Raw genomic sequence first — 18,908 nt, forward strand, 5'->3', positions numbered from 1 at the left:
CAACACATTTAGTTTGCAAGGCATTTTTTAACTGTGAAAAGGACTTTAGAAAGAAAGCTAATTGTTACATCATTAAAAATATATATTAAAAGCAATATGATCCACATGCTAACTATTCATTTTGCTCCCTATTAACCATCTAATTGATTCTGACCTGTTGAAGGGCATAATCAGCTGTATCAGAAAGAACAAAACCACACGCAATGCCACGTTAAGGATTGTGGGGAGGATGAAAAAATTAACAGAGAGCAGGGTGACCATCTAAGTCAGCATCTTCATAATCCAAGTGACAGACGTGGCTAATTGCTGGCCTCTGGGGTTGTCACAACTACAGAAGTTTTGTCTTGTGTGTTTTACCTTCAAACAGCAATGAAAAGATTGCCTCCCTGCCATCTCTGGTGGCAGATTTTTCATTTTTTATATGATGACAGATTTGAAAGACAAGATTTTAAAACAAGGGCCAAGAAGGAACCCATTTCTCCCCATAAATCATCTTTTCAAGGCTTTGGACTCTGCGACATGAACATCAAGTGTACTGCCAAAGGAAATAACGGGGAAAATGAAAGGCAACATTATTTGGAGGGTAAATGCTGCACTCCATTTATCTATCCTTATTTAGAAAAAAATACATCACAGTGAAATCAACATTTTGGCACCTCTGTGCATTCCTTGGGGCACAGAGGTGCAGAAATGGTGTTTTTGTGAAGATGCATTTTTTTCTAAATGTGAGACCAGTCCTCTCACACATGCTCTCACATTCAGTCCTCTCACATTTGTCCTCACAGTTATAACCAGTCTTCTTAATCTTATTCAGCCTGATATAACCAGTCCTCTCACTTGTATTCAGCCAAGTAGTTATAACCAAAGATTGTAATCATATTGAATGCTGAGAGAGCTACAGCAGTTTACAGGGCTTTTCAGTATAAAACAGGGCAAAAGACTTCAGCAGAATCAAATAATAACGAAACACTGAACGATTTAACAAGGAACACTGCTGTTTTATGAGAAAGAAAACATACTGAAACTACTCTGGTGGTCGTATAGTTAGATTTACCTCTCCACTCAGGACACATCAAAGATTTTACCCAAGGTACTTCCTGCCTCTATACTTGATACTCTGTACTATGGAGAAAAGGTTGAGGTAGTGACATTAATATGGCCCATTGGCTGATGTCTTTTCCAGGGGGTGTACTTGTATAATAAGTTGCTTCACACCACAGAATACAAGATAAGCTTCAAATGCATAACCCACTGGTGTTCAAATAATGCGTCCAACACTCATCAAATACAATCCAGGTTGACACCAGAGAATTAAACTTCTTTTTAGACATCATCTGAAGCATACGGCAATGTGACACAATAGCCTTTGGGCATACAAGCAATATGGCAAATAAGAGTGTGTTCCTCATCGCTGTTGCTACGGTAATTTTGAGCAGCCCCATAAACTATTAATGACACAATAAAACAGATCTCATCACTGCAACCAGCAGGATGAAAATGAGAACCAGAGGAGATTCAGCTTTTTTTAAGCCTTCAGATGAGTCCCCTCCCTTACTCACCAACTTGTTCATAATTCTTAATTCTTTATCACACTGGTGGCTTCATATTCAAATGATCTACCCCTGTAGTGAAATCCTGATCGTATCCCCTCCCAGCAATTACCGTAGAGCCACCCTCTGTCATGACACATGTACATGAATGTGTTAAAATACTTTTCTGACTGTCTCCATAGTTCAGCTCCTTGTATGTATGACAAATGCATTATTGACTTCAGTATAATTTACTATCTACCATTCTTCTGTCTGATAACTACCTATATGAGAGTGTTAAAATGCTACACGTCATTAAGGCACCCCTACATGCAATTACAGTGCCAAAACGTCCTTATAGAACATCACTAACATGATGTGGTGGGTCAACATTCAGCAGGGAAAATCCATTGCTGTTAATGCATATAGCTATAAATTATTCCACTACATATAACCTCATTATTATGACCATAAACACAAATTATACTGATTATACTGCCCACAAAAATTATATATTTTATACACACACACACACCCATATATATATATATATATATATATATATATATATAGATTTGTGAAAGTGTTGTCAGTCTATTTGTCACATTCTGACCATGCCCCACCAACATCAGCGAGACAGAGTTGTCTTACCTCAGCCGCTGATTCTCTCACCCTTCCTTGCATGCATCATTTTTTTTTTATCCTCTTTAGCCCTAACTCCATTTTAACAACACCTGAAATGATTGCACAGCAGTGAAAAGTGTACAAGTGGAAAGGCGAGAAAGGCGTAGGAAATACAGTATATATCGTATTCTTAAAAATACATTTCTCCGACTGTAAATCGGGTGTGTAGGCTAAGCCTGGCCAGAGCTGAAATACGTCAACTCCTTTGAAGAGAACTTTATCACAGGATTATTCAGTTTACCAAACATCATCTTGTATAAAACGAATATAACCCAGCATTTCAATACAGAAAGCTTTGTTACTGTTCGTTAAAATAAATGAACTAAATATGTCTATATTGGGCTTCGGACAAATCAGTGCACGCTCAGAGCCTGACTGTTTAAATATAGATGACGACAGGGCTGTAGCTAACTAAGAAAACATTAAGCAGTCTCTAAAAATAGCTACTTTTATTAAGTATGTGCATATTACTAATGCAAGAAGGTAACTGAAGCCAAATGCAATGTCTAAAAAGCATCGCCAGCTTATTGCAACGCCAGGATTTTAAAGCGCTAAGTGGAAATGTTAACTACGCAAAAAAAGTATTTAGTTGGTTGACAGAATGCAGCGAGGACAGTACCGCTTATTTCAGTGTACACCAGATGACCCACTTAAGGATAGAGTGTGGGGGGAAATGTGTAAAACGCATTTCTCTCACACGATGTGAAGGAGAAAACGGTCTCCCGTCCCTTCGACCAGTACTTTCGTCAATATCTTCCGAGAGGGGTGATGTGCGTATCACACGCTGTTGTACTTTTTCAGTATGGGACCGCAGAGGACATTAACTAGTTAAGTTGTTTGGTTTGTTTTCCTACCTGAGGAGAGCCGTGTCCCCTTGTCTGCTGACCACATTTTCCATTCCCATCCACGCATAGTCCACAGTTTGTCCAGCAGGCAAACAGGAGGGCAGAAAGCAGCAGAGACTTAGAATTATAGCGGTAAACCACTGACCGGAGACGGACGCATCCTGCACCGCAAACATTGTGTCCATCACAGCTACAATATTTTCCTTGTTGTCGGCAACAAACACCTTCACGCAAAGCTCTTATTCCGGCTCTTCCCTCCCTGAAAACCTCAAGAAATGGCGTTCCAGAGAGTTTTCCAGGTTTGTTTTGTCAGAGCGGCACTGTATCAAGAAGTCTACTCTCCAGTGGCTTGCACACCATCTAGTGAGGAAATGTGATGTAAAATGAGAGCAGACCGAGCAGCAGACAACCCCCAGGCTCTGATCCTGTTGCCATGCGGCCGTTTCCCAGGCAACCTGTTCCCAGTAGTTGGTGTTGGAGCAGTTAAAGCTGGTAGGTATTGATACAACAAAACAACACACGAGCAATTAAAAATATCGATGGCAGAATTATCCTAACCCTACGCTATGTGCCAGACATAGCTGGTTTGCTGGCTGATAGCATGACAAATCTTAACTCTACTTATGCCAGAGACACATGAACTCTAAATGAGCTAAGTGTACCATTTCTAATATTCTAACTTTTTTTTTTTTTTTGCCAATACCCCCAAAAAACCTATTAATAAATCTTGTCATGTCCTGGAAATTTTAGGCTAATAGGGATTCAATTTATAGAAAGCTCCTTGTCTGAACATAAACAAATAGTCTGAAAACTGTTTAAAGAAAATGCCAAAACACATCACAAGATCCCAAGAGTAAGGTGTCAAAAGTGATGATGGTAGTCATGACTGTGGATCACTGAACTGAACTCCAAAGCTCTGTGTTGAACATTAATGTGGGTGTCTAACGCTGGTGGCTGTCAGCTGCAGTGCATTACTGTAATATACATATATCACAGCTTTGAAAATGAGATATCTGATATTAAAAGTTTTATTCTGGATTATAGAGTATGGAGTCACTATTGTCAGTCCTAATGTACCAAATGTCACTGTACAATTGTAAAAAAAAAAACTTCAAAACAATTTTATATTGAATTATTGTAACATATAGTGCACATTTCAGACACTACAGTTTGTCATGCCTTTGGGGGGGGGGGGGGGGGGGGTAAAATCCTACTTTTACTGACTGAATTTCAACATTGCTGTTGAAACTACACAAAGTAGCTGGCAATAGAAGGCAAGTTATGCAGTATTTAAAAATAAATAAAGAATTAACTGGACTTGTGATGATAATGTCAATAGTTGGCTCTCTTCTGATGTGCTCAGAATCAGGAATGTCCTCTCACTGCGTTTAGCAAATGGAATTAGTTAGCTAGTATTGTAGTGAGTAACCAAGCTGTATCTGTAGCCTACCTTCCTCCCTATCTATGTCTATCTATCCTATCGATAGATAGGATCAATAGGATCTATCCTATTGCTATTTTCATAATAAGAAAAACTCTAAACTAGCCTAGCACTTAAATTTGTATCTTACTGACCTCTTGTAATACTTTGCGATAACTACACTTAGCATTGTGATGTACTTATTTGTAAGTCACTCTGGGCAAGAGCATCTGCTAAATGAAGGAATGTAATGTAATCACACTACAGTGTCTAAACAGCTAGCTACTATTTAAAGAGTATTCATCAACATGGAAACAACAACTTCCTTTTTGTCTAAAGGACAGCCACATGATCTCACCACAGACAACACAGCAGAGCTGATATTGAGTGTTGTATGAATTCAGCAAGTAAATTGAAAGTTGTTGCAACTACAAAGCAAAGTAAAATTGATATGTATTGTTAATGCTTGCTATACTGTGAAGGGTGCTTAAATAATGTTTAACCAGGTATGTGAAATCAAATGGGATTGTGCCCTATCTGCTTTAAGGGTTTCAACACTTTGCTTTTTGTCAGCATATTCTGAACTATTACTGCTTATATGTGGAGTAAGCTAAAGTATGGGCCATTTACCTGTGACACTTGCACCTTCTTACATTATTCACATCATACTTTTACACTACATTAGCTTCTGAAACTACAAAGTTTGGTGATATAATTGTACATTCCAAAAACTAAAATGAGTGTTTTCTTTCCATCTTCCACCTAGTCCACTTGTAATCTGTTAGTACATTTTAAAAGTTAAAAAAAAAAATGGAACAGGAATTTTATTACAGAACTTTAATTGCTTTAAAAGTAATCCAATACACTGCACTCTTCACTTTCATGATGTGATGCCTACTTAGCTGATCACAGAATCTTAGACACTTTAGTGTGTTGAGTGCCCAGTTTCTCAGCTGCATTTATTTCATTGGTATCAGTAAGACTCACAGTACCACAGCATCTTCCATCTGTAGAAACCATATTCAGTATTCTTGACATGTCAACTGGCATGTAGACAGTGAAGTCCAGGCAGCATTTGACTCTAATAAAAACTATATTACATGTTTTAAGTTAACCCAAACTGATTCTTATAAGCAGTTTGAACAGTATTAGTATGGAAATGTTTTGTCCCAGTATTTTTATTAGCAAAATGCACTGTATATAAATGTATCAATACATGTAGTGCATTAGCAGGCACATGTATTTTTTTTATAGTTTACAGATGGGTTCAAAACAAAAAATGTGCAGCTGAAGACATGACAGCACTGGCACACCTTGCCTTGTCCAATGAAACCTCTGAGAATGAAACTCCTTTATGAGTTTTTAAAATATCTGTACATATGTAGACACACACACACACACACACACACACATTTGCATTTTAAAATCTCCAATAAGTAACAGAGTTTTAAAATGTAATGAAGTTTTAAAATAAGGCAGTTTTCATATTATCCAACCAGCTTATTTCTGACAAGGTTTGCAAGTTTCATGAATGGCAGTAGTTAATTAATGACATCCAAATGTCTGTGTAATGAGACTGCAAGTGACCTTCCTGGCCCAAAGATGAAATAATCTCTAGCTATGAAAATGTAGATCATAAGGAGTAGAGGACTGAGAGGAACTTAAAGTGATACATTTATTCAGATTTCCATAGTCAATATTGTAAACCATTTTCTAACAAGCAGAAAAGGTGAAAGTATTGGTGCAGCATGCAAGTGAAATTAACAGTTGGCAATAAGATAGAGGTGATTCTGTATAGTTCAAGCTGCTTTTAATTTATTTCAAAGAAATGATCCTTGAAAATGAAAGAATTAAAAAAAGTATTTTTAAAATATGTTGACTAAGGTAATGTTTAACCAATGATAGCATGGCTCGATTTCATGATTTCAAATTGTGGGACAATTTTATAGCTCTGTGCACAAAGAGGAATACAACTCATACTTTTAGTAAAATACAAGAGGAACTCGTTTGAAATCAAGCAAACTGTTTCATATCTTTTTTTATAATTTTGATATCTCACTGAAGTGTCTAATTCTGTGAGATATTAAAAGTAACCCTCATTTGTTAAGGTGCTGCACTTTGATTTAAAGCATGAACAGTGCTTTTCTCCTTTACTATCAGCATATCTTCAGTCTTGTTTGCTGAAATATTTATAAATTTAATAGAATTAAATGTACCTGTCTTATTGTTGATTATCAACCCAGCACCATCCCGCAGAATATAAAATACCCACAACAGAGTTTTACTAAACTGTGTACTCTGCAACTTTGTGCAGCATGAGGTCACAGGTTTTCCTTGGGGCCCATTGTATTACATAAACATGCTTAGCACATGAGTTAGCACAGTGGTTACCCAGGCAACGACATACTTTTCCATAAGGGGACCCTTTAGAACTGAAAAACACAGACAGACAGATGTGCACGCGTGCGCGCGCACACACACACACACACACACACACACACACACACACACACACACACAGTCTCCTGCTCATGAGATCATTAAAGGTCTTCAGAGTTGAATAATTCAAAGAAAAGAAAAAAAAATCATACCAGAAACCAAAATCAAGGGAAATGAATTTAAGCCTTCAGTGGTTTAAATTTATACATATTCAGCATTAGTTCATAGCAGCAAGTAAAACCATTTCCTCCTTTCTGAAATTGAGATTTTTTACTTCTTCACTCTTCTCAGTCTCTGCTGATTACACCTGAATACACTAAGGAAGATACTTCTGGCTCCATATTTGTCTGGGACAGATGAAAGTTTTTGATCTACATCATAGGCAGAGCATGCACAAAAATCACCAAAAGTCCAGAAATGAAGTGGAATTTGTGTATGAGATTCTATTTAATCATTTCTGCTTACTATTAAGGTTGAACTACATGTGTGAAATGAGTATTAGTTGCCATTTATCAAACTGGCACTTTTAGATTGATTTCATACACTGATTGCAATGATAATACATTTTTGAACAAATATATTGAATAAAAACTAAATATAATATTAAGTGCTGAAATGTACATCTGCTGTAATTTGTATGTTAATGTGACTTGTCAGTATGAAATCATTCACTCAACAATTATGACATGGATAATATCTAAGCTTTCTCCCCATGAAAAATGAACAAACAAAAATAAGATTGGATTTGTATTTACTCATGCATTACTCAGCTCATGAGATGACCTCAGAAAAAGGACAGACATCTGAAGAAACCATACAAAGAAAAATGCTGTTATGGAAGGTTTTGGCTCAAATTCTAAAATATCTTGTTCCCTAACAGATGTGCCATCTTTGCTTGGGTTTAAGCAATAGGAAACGATTTAAAAGCCTTTCGAATTATAGGACAATACGTACCTGTCCATGCATGAAAGAGCTATAATTACTGTGACTCTCTTTAGCGGTTACTGCACTGAGTCAATGTGGAGAAGAATGGCAGCTTTTAATATTTTACACATTGCAGCTGCAGAAATAATGACAAGGATAAAAGACAATGGTCACAGAAATATTCTCTATACAAGGATACATGGATTTTGAATAAAGAATATAATACATTAGTGACTTTCTTTTATACTTCTTCAGCATTGTGAGCCATATGAAGGTTCAAAGCAGGAAATGTATATCGTGCCAGCATAACGTTGTGTTATTATTATTTTTTTTTTGGTCTGCAAGTGATTGTGCATTGAAGACTAGACTGTTGTAATTTGCATTACAATGAATTGTTCTCTTGTTGAATGTCATGAGCTTGAGATCCCACTGCACACTGTAGTTACAGAAATAAACCATTGACTTGAAATTATCTGAAGTGGCTGCCTAATGAAAGGTTTTCCTTTTCAGGTTTTCTACACAAATAAACCCAAATGTGTGGACAAATATTATTGGGAAATATTCAGAAATAATTTTAGCTTGACTCTTCCTAAAACGTCCTGGTTTGCCTCAGTGGTAGCTGGTCAAATGCCATTCAAATGCAGTCAGATCTACATCTTTTATTGTTATAAAGCATCTTAGTAGGGATGCTACAACATTCTTCCACAAAAATGCCATAATTTGGTGGGGTTTTTTTGATGGTGTTAGAAAACACTAGCATTATCTTGTTAGCTAGCAGCAGTCTAAAACAGCAGTGATTCTTTAGGCTGGAAATATTAGTACAGGTTCTTCACTTTTTCACATTCGGTTTAACTATTGAAAATGTTTTTCTCCTAGGTATAGGTAGCTAGCAAGTTCCAGAATTTTTTACGTCAGAGCTTGGAAATTAAGTTACTGAGCGTTTACTGGCAATTAGCTTTTTCTCGACAAGGGTGTGTGAACAAACCTCTTGTGGACTACAGAGTGTCGGGACATGGGGCGTGCAACCATATTTCTCCATCTCTGCATTTCCAAATCAGCCTAATGAGTTTTAAAGTAACTCAGTTTGGGTAGTTGACAGCTTTTTGCTAATGTGCTGCCGTTATCTTACATAGGTGCCTAAAGGTAACTTACGAAATAAAGGAAACGCCAAAGTGTCTTCATAGGGTCACCTTTGTTGGGTCACCTCAAGCTGCCAGAACACCTTTAATGTACCTTGGCTTAGGTTCTAAAAGTGCCCGGAACTCTGTTGGAGGAATGCTACACCATTCTTCTAAAAAAAATTTCCATTGTTGTTTTGCTGATGGTGGGGGAAAACGCTGTCTCAGCTGCTACTCCAGAATCTTCCGCAAACGTTCAGTTGGGATCTGGTAAATGAGTCTACAATGACATAAGTTTTACATGGCTTTCATGCTCATTAAACCATTCAGTGACCACTCGTGCCCTGTAGATGGGAGAAACCACACCCCTCTGGATAGAAATGCTTCGCCAAAAGAGATAGGTGATCACTTAGATTAGTTTAGTATTTATTGGTGTTTACCTTGCCCTCTGAGGAGTGGAGTGTACCTAAACCATGCCAGGAGAATTCACCTCACACCATAAAAGAGCCATCAGAACCCTTCACTGTAGGAAACAAGCACTTGAAACCATGGGTTCCTTGTGGAATGAGCCACACATTCACTTGACCACTTGTTGAGAACAGGGTGAAGGATGACTCACGTGATCATATGACTTTTTTTCCACTGCTCAGTAGATGACTGCCTGTGTTCTGTGCACCTCTTTATACATAACCATAACCATGATTGATATTTGCAGTCAACTGATTCAGAGTTGCGTCTGTTGATGATGTCTTTCCCTCAGACTTCTATCCCAACTTCATCCTATCCACTGTTCCTCATGAAACATCAGCAAATTGAGCAGTCTTCATCACTGAAGTTATTGAGATCATTCCTCTAGCCAAAATAATTCCCTGCATTTATATATGACCCTAAGCATAACAGAATGTTAACTGCTTAACTAACTAAGCATGTCCTCTTAGTATACTTTGTATCCCCCATTTCCTCAAGTGATTCTTTTATTTTCAGTTACCTGTACATACACTGGTGTGCATTGATTGCAGCCATTACAAATGTGCAATCTGTAGGACTGTCTAAGTCACTGCCGGTTGGACTACTTGATGAAATTCACATAATAATTGAGTTGGAAGGACCTTTTTAGATACTCCCAAGGCATTCAACAAGGTGTGTGAGAAGGGCTGCGTAGTTTGCCATCAGCCTAATGACTAATATACTTTTCACTAACCTATGGGGCTCAATGGAATTCAGGTTTCAGGTTTTTCTGCCTTTTTAAAAAGTATATCAGCTTAACAAAAACCATGCATTTTTAGTTGTTAATAGACAATATGGACTGGTTTGATATTCTCTGAGCTGGTGCCAACTGTGCATATAAATCTGCTATGTTAACAATTAATAACAACATGCAAAAGGATTTTTTTTTTCCAAAGAAACAGCGAATGTTCAAGTCTGGCTGCAGTCATCATTGACATAAATATTAGTAGATCACCCACAAAAAGGAACTTTGCTTATTTTTTTCATTAAACTCTACATGAAAAATAAAGGCCTTATTAGTGTTCTTAGTCATTTAGTCCTATACTGTAATTTTATTTGTAAAACCTATCAATTTCCCTGATCCCTGTTGTTTAACAAAATCTCGAGATTTATAATAATAATAATAATAATAATAATAATAAACAAATTCCTCATCTTTCAGCCATGACCATTCTCTTAAATGGAGGTGAAATCTCAACTAATTATATCAAGACTATGATTGAACAAATTGGGCACTAATCAGACATTTTGGCGCACAAGAACTACGGTTGAGCAGGTTTACCATCGTGTATAACTGAAAGTAAATATGAATTACACTGAAATCATGACATTTCAATCGATTAAGCCAAATAAGAGAGCAGATTTGGTTACTCTAGTTCACAATATATAAATAAATTATGGTAGTTTGTATGATTTTGTTTCCTGAGTCAGATCCAGCCTGAATAAGCACAGTCCATAAATGACACCACTGAGGAAAAACTTGGAAATTGGAAACATCACTGTAAACATGAAGATCTCTGAATCACCTGCAACCTTAAACATATCAGTTCAAAGGTCATATGAGACTGCAGTGTGTGTTTAGGGACAGAACTATGCAATATCCCACAAGACAGACACTGTGAATAATACCAAAATTCCCTGAGCTCAAAATTCATATCTCAGGGACAGTGATTACTGTGATGGATTCCCTTATTGTTGGCTTTTTTGCCATCTAGTGGTAACACAAAGGTAGTGTCATTACTTTGAGGGAGTGACTGAATGAAGGTACTACTACTTCTAGTGATTTATAGGCAATAAAGGTAGTATCCTTTTGAGTGAACTGTACATACATTTAAAATCGATTTCATTACAAAGGCAGATTGACAGACCATGCCTCAAAAACTACTGTCCATGTAAATCCATCCTGCAGAGTTAAACTGAATTAATGCTTTCAATATACTAAAATATCCTTGTTGTTATTTAACAGCCCTGTTAGCAAGTAATTACATTAGATTTTTCATTATTGCTGTTTTTTGTGAAATCAGAGTTCTTGTTACACTGTGTTGTGTTCCAGTAGTATAAAACCAAAGTCCTCTCAGCTCCATGTTTTCTTGCAGATTATGTTCAAAGATGATCCTTAGTACCATAATACCCTTTTTTTCAAACAGGTAGCTTCCCAATTGTGAAGCAAACCACGGAAGCCCTGCCAGCTGGCTGTGGTGCTCCTTTTAAATTACATTACAGAGCTTTTCTAGGAGCACAGTCAGGGAGTGGAAGAGCTTTTCAAACACTGAATAAATGATGACACTTTTTCATTTTTTTTTTAAAAAACCTTTTCACAGATTATAACTTCCATCTGACAATGTTGATTTACAAACTAAGGCTTGAGTCTTACTTTTACTTTTCATCTCAATTGTTTACATAGTAGAATGTACTCTTGAAATCTCCTGTAGAAACACACATGCACATGCACACACACACTTGTCCAAACTAGCAGAGTAGCAGGTACAGTGTATCATGTCTGTACTCAGGTAAAAACTGCATGTTATTACAGCTGTGCCACTGTCTATGAATCGAATAAGGACACTTACTCTAACACTATATTCAGTTCTGGCTTTTACAGATAAGGTCGAGTTGGACAAGAATATCCAAATTCCTGTCCTCACACAGATTGTCGTATCCTCATGAGGAAAGCCCAATATAATGTAAGTTACCAATGTATCAATACAGCGGCATGGAGTGACACTAGGAATATATCCAATTGAGCGGTAATCAGGATTACCTAAAGCAAGACCAATTCAAGACCAAAACCAGAGCTAAAGGTATGGCTTGTGCCACCTCTGTTTCAAGCTCACCAGCAGTCACATGTCCAAATGTGATCAGTTGTGTCCTGTATGTACAATGTTTTATGCCACTTAAGTAGATGGACTTTATACTTGCTCTTTGTAAGTTGTTCTGGATCAAAGTATTTGCTTAATGGCAAAATGTAATAGGTTGGTGTGGTCTAATAGCAGCCAACGTCTTCAAAGCTTGCAGTACATAAAAGCGCCCAGTCTGTGCTCTGCTACGCCAAGGTGGGCCACACACACACTGTGAGGAATAAGTGGTAAATCTGTTTGCATACAAAAGATCAGCACCCTTGATCACACGTCTGATGCTCTGTTTTCCTGTCTCCCCACCTGACGGCTTTCCACCTGACAACACATCTGTCTGGACCCCAGCTCACAATAAAGGTAAAAGAGTTGGTTTCACCTTTTCAATCTTTCCTGGGCAATGTCTGCCCCTCAATGGCTAATTTAGCGGATGGCTCACTGGGGCCTGGGCAGCGCACCCTTCTCAGCAATCTTGGTTTGTTCAACCAAAAACACGCACACTCAAAACACACCTAAAACCTCCAATCACTCTGGGAAAGTGCAAAGGGAAAAGGAAACCAGCTGTGCTGCATTCCCTTGTTATTCAGTTCATTATTGTTTGCACCTGGCCTCCCAGCCCTACCCTGCACTTGTGCTGTCAGCCCTATGGCACTAAGACTGCTCTCATTAACAAACTAAATGAACATTAACTATTCAGGAAACAAGGATGTTGTCAGCTGATTTTAACTGAGAGTGGAGGGAAAGCTAGTTCTGTTTATGAAGTTCCTAGTTATCTAAATGCATTTATATCAGCTTGTTCTGAGTTATGCTTTCTCTTATAATTTAATAATTTGAGATGTCTCTCTTACACATTTATTTATTTATTTATTTATTTTTACTTATTTTTTTTTAGATCTGAAGCATGTGAGATATGAGATAGCCCCCTTAAGGAAACTACCATAGCTATCACACTGGAATCCTCATATCTTGAAAAATGCTTGATTTTAACTTTCTTTATTCCTATATTGTTGATTTTAACTTATCATCAGTGTAAACTGAGAAAAGATAACATGGAAGTTATTTATAATATTTTGGGATCTCCAAGTTGTCAGTGTTTTCCTCAGAATCCATGGGCATGTATACTCAACGTTTCAGAATATTGAAACAGATTTCTTAACAATGTGGTGATACAGTTAATTCAGTAAATTATATGTAGTAGCCTTCAGAGCACATTGTGGTATTTACATGGAACTTTGTGTGATAAGAGTTCTAAATATATGTCTGTGCTTGCATTTCATTATCACATTCAAGATAATGTACTTTCAGAAGCACAATTTTTAATATAAACTTACTATAAATTGTTGAAAAAACCCATGCATTTGAGATATGCACTTATTTGGTTTAGCAGTAAAACATCCTATCAATAACACAGACAGAGGTGCTTACATTTAATTAAACATTCGCTTTTGTGAGATTTTCTCTGGCTGTTTGGAGTGAGTCCAGCACACGCAGAATGACTGCAGTTAATTTAAACTTTAAAAGGAATTGCAAGAATAGATAAGGTAGCAAACATGATGACTGAGTGAAGCATTCAGTTGGTGTCACCTTTATCCTGCAGTTGCATAGACTGAAGCAGACAAGAATTAATAGCAATTGGATATAGGCTGTTTATGCTTGGTCTTCCTGCTCTCTTTGGAATAGATGGTAACATACAAGCTTTACGGACAAATATCACCAAGATGAAATTGCAGTGTACTGTTAGAACCCTTAGGGTATTCTTTGGCCTATTTATTCAACAGCTCTTGATTTAACAGATAATTTGAGAATAACAAACCTATACGACTAATTTCCATGTACACATACAGACACACTCAGGTACTGTACCTGTGTGTGTAATAAAAACGTTCAATAATGAGTATATACAGTGAAATGTCAATGAAATGCTTTGCAAACACAAATATGAAATATTTGGATGCTATATTGTTAGAATTTGCATTGTAAAAAGTAAATGATTCCTTGATCTACAAGTGCATTGACAGCCATTCCATTTTCTCTCTTCCACTTCAGAAAACTGCAGTATCTACATAACTAGCTATGTTAATACAGTCTCCTTATTTTTGTAGTAAAGGATGTTGGTTTAAAGGACACTGGTGACCACTAAAATGTCCTTAGTGGGGTGAACCTAATAATTTGAAACATTGATTAAAAAATGCTTGTATACAGTATGATTAATAGTAGAATATGTATTTTTCATTGTGTCAAGAGTAATGATTAAATATCAGGGTCACATTGTACATAAAGTGCAACTACAAAAGGCATACATAAATCTCATTGGAATGGCATAGCAGCTGCATTAAGCATTGTCATGTATAATTTTGTATGATACATGACAAACTTTATCACATGTCATAACGTGTTGGAAATGAATTTCATATCCAACCCCACCAAGTACATCACATGACACAAAAGACATAGTTGAGGCAAGAGGTGTCCCAATGTCATGTGACACTGTTGGCAGAGATATGTGTCACATATCATGCACAGTGTGTTATGAATGCATAATGCAACTGCCATGTTATGATTATGTCAGCTTTATGTATGCTTTATATATACGTGGCTGAACAGTATGATCAATACCACATACAGTCAATGGATGTCACCCATAGAATTATTAAGACATAGTCAGCAGGGATCTGTTGTATCAATGTAACACAGGAGCAGAGTGAGAATGATGGCCAGTTTAAAACAGAGGGATTTTTTAGATGCTGATAATACTAGCACTGAGGATGTACCTATTAAATCATATTGTCAGATTGTCTTTTCTCAATTTCAGACTACACACGATTGAAAGCCTGTGTGCTGTGGGGAGGGTGGATATGAATGTTGTAATGATTAAGTATATACACTTAATATATTCACTGATTCCTAACCTCTATTCACTGCTGGAGAAGAAGAACTGATGACAGAAATAATTGTACAGTGACATTGTTTTGTCTGTATTTTATTGTGTAAATATTATTTAGAAAGAATGGCTAATACTCCCCCGTTCGCAGATGAATTAATTAAATTTATCTATTTACCTCATACCTATACATAGGAAATATCTGCATGTGTCGATCGATAGGCTTTTGAATATGTATTTGATTATTTCTATTTTGAAAGAAAATATTTTTGTGTTAGGGCAAAGTACTCTGCAATGAGTGCATATGCAAATTATGAATAAAATGCATGGCTTTGAAGAAATTAATATCACAGGTAAAAATATATTCATTTTACACTTTAAGCTCATGCAGTGTTTATGGGCAGCAGTGGTAGGCCATCCTCATGTTTATGATTCTTAGCCTTGATTAACTGATCTAAATGGTAGCATAAGGTAGATCACTGTACTGTACCTGCATTCCTGGCTGAAAACTGGAGAGGCAGGACTTCAATGTCAGTTTTCTCCCTGCTTTAAAATAGGTGATCATGTATTTTTAGCCCAGGGCCGTTATTCATAAAAACTCTACAGTATAAGCCTTGAAATTCATTCTTACCTAAAAGTTGCACACAGCAGAGTTATTTATTTTTTATAGCCAAAAATTGTTACAAACTCTCAGAAAAAAGCAAAATGTGTTTTATGTCTGAGCTATGAAAATCACGTTTCATGTTTATGGACACACAATGATGTTTCACCCCTGATATTTATATAGAAGTTTCTTTTCACCATCAGTGGAAAACTGTATAACCAGCTCTGAGGAACAGCATAGTGAAAATATTGGCATCTTATATCAGTGATATACAAATGGCAGGTCCCAAACTAAATGCTTTTGTATCTTAATTAAATCCAGAAGCATTGTTATAATAATTTACGTCTGACATAACAGAAAGGTTACACTTTTTCTGGCTTATGTGTTCAAATATATTTATTTTATCTACATTTTTGCATCAACAAGATATTTCCATTGATGGTTATATCAAGTAACTAAATGTTTTAGTAATTGTTCAGAAATGGGGGGAATAATAATGCCTTTTAACAAATATTGTCTCTGCGTAACTAGTTATCACTACATTTCCAAAAGCAGCCAAGCATTTGCCCAAATGAGAAGATCAACATATGTTGCAGTTTGCTGTTGTTCTGGATTCTGTAGCATAGGGTCACTTAAGACCTAACTCAAATTGCTGAGTTTCTGATGCATAAGCTTATGCAACACTGCTGTATGTATGTCACAACATGCAGCATATATAGTATATTTACGACACATTTCTGTAAACTAACCATGTAAGCCAACAAATGAACAGCTGGATGCCCACAAACAGATATACACCATATGTGGTATAACTTAATCATCTCAATGTTCTTAAAAAAAGAAATACATAATTACACTGCCAAAATGTATTGACTAAATATTTATAGTAATGGAAAACAGGAATCCACAATAGCTTAACCAGATGTTTCCATATGTTGTCACAACGTTTAATTTGCCATTACTTATATGCATCAGATCAGTGACTAATTTAATCTGTCACAAACCAAATCCGTGCCATATTTGACTACACTTTTTATTCATCATTGCCATAAAAAAATATTTCCATGATTCCATGATTAACCAAAAAATTGTGAGCTTTTTTGTAGAAGTTGATGCCCTACAGCAGAAAAGATCTACGGGCTCACAGATCTCTGAATGGATTACCAAACTGTCCTCAATGTTGCTTTGTAAAGTATTTTGATATATTACGAATGATTTTAGGATCTTAAAGGCTTTGTGAAAGACTTTATGACTGATACTTAGTGTGAGGTCTATTCTTTATCTTAAATTTCTATTTCAATTAATTTCCATGAGTACTGGTGCAGATGTAGTCCTACCATATCAAATGTGCATCAAGCAAGTGGATAAAAGACACCTTTCAAGTCCATAGAGGCAAACTGATTCACCCAGGTGGATTTCATACCTAACCTTTGGGATAGACAGGTTTTAAGCCTTGGACATAGAGGTCATTTGAGAACCTTGAGGTCCAGGATTAGTCAGAAGGCGCACTGTTTTATCCGTTGAGTAAGGCACATTAGTCTACATTTTCTGTGAGTCTGAAACAAAAATTGATTAGATCAGATGGAAAAAAGTGAGATCAGGCCCACCGCATTTCTGCTACCCATGGAAGCTAACATGTTTTTTTGATTCAGGCTGTATTTTATTCTCTGTTTTATTTGTCCACTAGCTAGACTTGTCTGGTTACATGGTTTATGCTAATTAGCAAGTGCTTCACTAAGAGTGTTGAGTCAGTAAAGTGAACATGAACTTGTTGATACAGTGAATTACAGTAAAATTGTTGAGGTGATTGAACAGACACAAAATATGGGTAACTGTGAAAAATAAAGGAAGTAAATGAGGGATACAAATTATAATGAAAATAGATGCATCCACACATGGTTCCTGAATCAAACAATAAACATCCTGTCATGCTCAGGGTCATGTGTTTGACTGGAAATATCAATCTTGGTTGTGAGCAGGCAGTTTCAAGTTCACAGAGAGGGATACCAAGTTCAGGTTGCAGTACATAAACCCCCTGATTACATCTAAAAATGCATATTTGTGAGCAGAGTGGTGCAAAGAATACAGGCAGTGATCTACCGAGCAGTGGAAAAAAGTCATATGATCAGATGAGTCATCATTCACCCCAGTCTCAACAAGCAGATGAGTGCATGTATGTTGCACAAGAAACCTACTGTCCCAAGTGCTCATTTCCCCACAGTGGAGGGTTCTAGAAGCTCTGTTATGGTGAGGGGTGTGTTCTACTGGCATGGGTTAGTGCCACTCAACCCCTCAGAGGAAGAGGTGAAGGTCAATAAATAGAAAGCCATTCTACACGATAACCTTCTTCCTATTTTAAAGCATTTCTACCCTGATGAGAGTGATCACTTCCAGGATGATAATGCTCCCATTCACAGAGCGCAAGTGGCCACTGAATGGTTTGATGAGCATGAAAATATGAACCATATGCCATGGCCATCTCAGTAACCAACAGAATACTTATTGGAGATTCTGGGGTGGCACATGAGATTGTGTTTTCCACAACCATCAGCACATCAAATAATGGAATCTCTTATGTATGAATGGTGTCACCTCCCTCCAACAGAGTTCCAGACACTATGCCATGGTGTAGTGAAGATGTTTTGGTGGCTTGTGGTAGCCCAGTGCCCTATTAAGACTCTCAAGGTTGGCATTCCTTTTACTTGGGCAGTTTCCTGTAAGTTTGCTGTGATTCTTAATTTCAACTTCAGATCATATTTCCAAGACGTGTAGCAAAGGCCTGCTTTGATAAGAGCTACCACCAGCTTGTTCACTTCACTATTTTTTTCATACCTGTTTATGTGGCTGTGGTCTTTTTACTCCAGATCATTTGTAGCCCTATGCATGCATGGGAACCTCTTGCATGAAGAAATCCAAATCCCACCAAAGAAACCAGAAACAAGTATTAAAACTGTGGGGAAAGCCCCATACCAGCACTCCCCCGATGTGAATCATAACAGATGTAGATTCAGGTGTAAAAGTAGCAATAGACTCCCGTGCCCTTATCCTTCATTCAAGTCAACAAACATCTGGAAAAAAATAATTCTCCATCAAGATACCATGTTG

General features: G+C 37.0%; 1 protein-coding gene across 1 annotated transcript in view; it reads right to left on the reverse strand.

Moving 5' to 3' along the window:
- The window catches only part of negr1 (neuronal growth regulator 1), a 200,924-nt gene extending 197,507 nt beyond the window's left edge, over positions 1 to 3,417 (reverse strand). Inside the window, exon 1 of the mRNA XM_036520832.1 lies at positions 3,068 to 3,417. Coding sequence (XP_036376725.1) covers positions 3,068 to 3,243 — 176 coding nt within the window. The 5' untranslated portion in view covers positions 3,244 to 3,417. The remainder of the gene's footprint in view (positions 1 to 3,067) is intronic.
- Positions 3,418 to 18,908: the final 15,491 nt, after the last annotated feature.

The sequence above is a fragment of the Megalops cyprinoides genome, chromosome 2 (assembly GCF_013368585.1).
Source record: "Megalops cyprinoides isolate fMegCyp1 chromosome 2, fMegCyp1.pri, whole genome shotgun sequence".
In the NCBI taxonomy this organism is placed as follows: Eukaryota; Metazoa; Chordata; class Actinopteri; order Elopiformes; family Megalopidae; genus Megalops; species Megalops cyprinoides.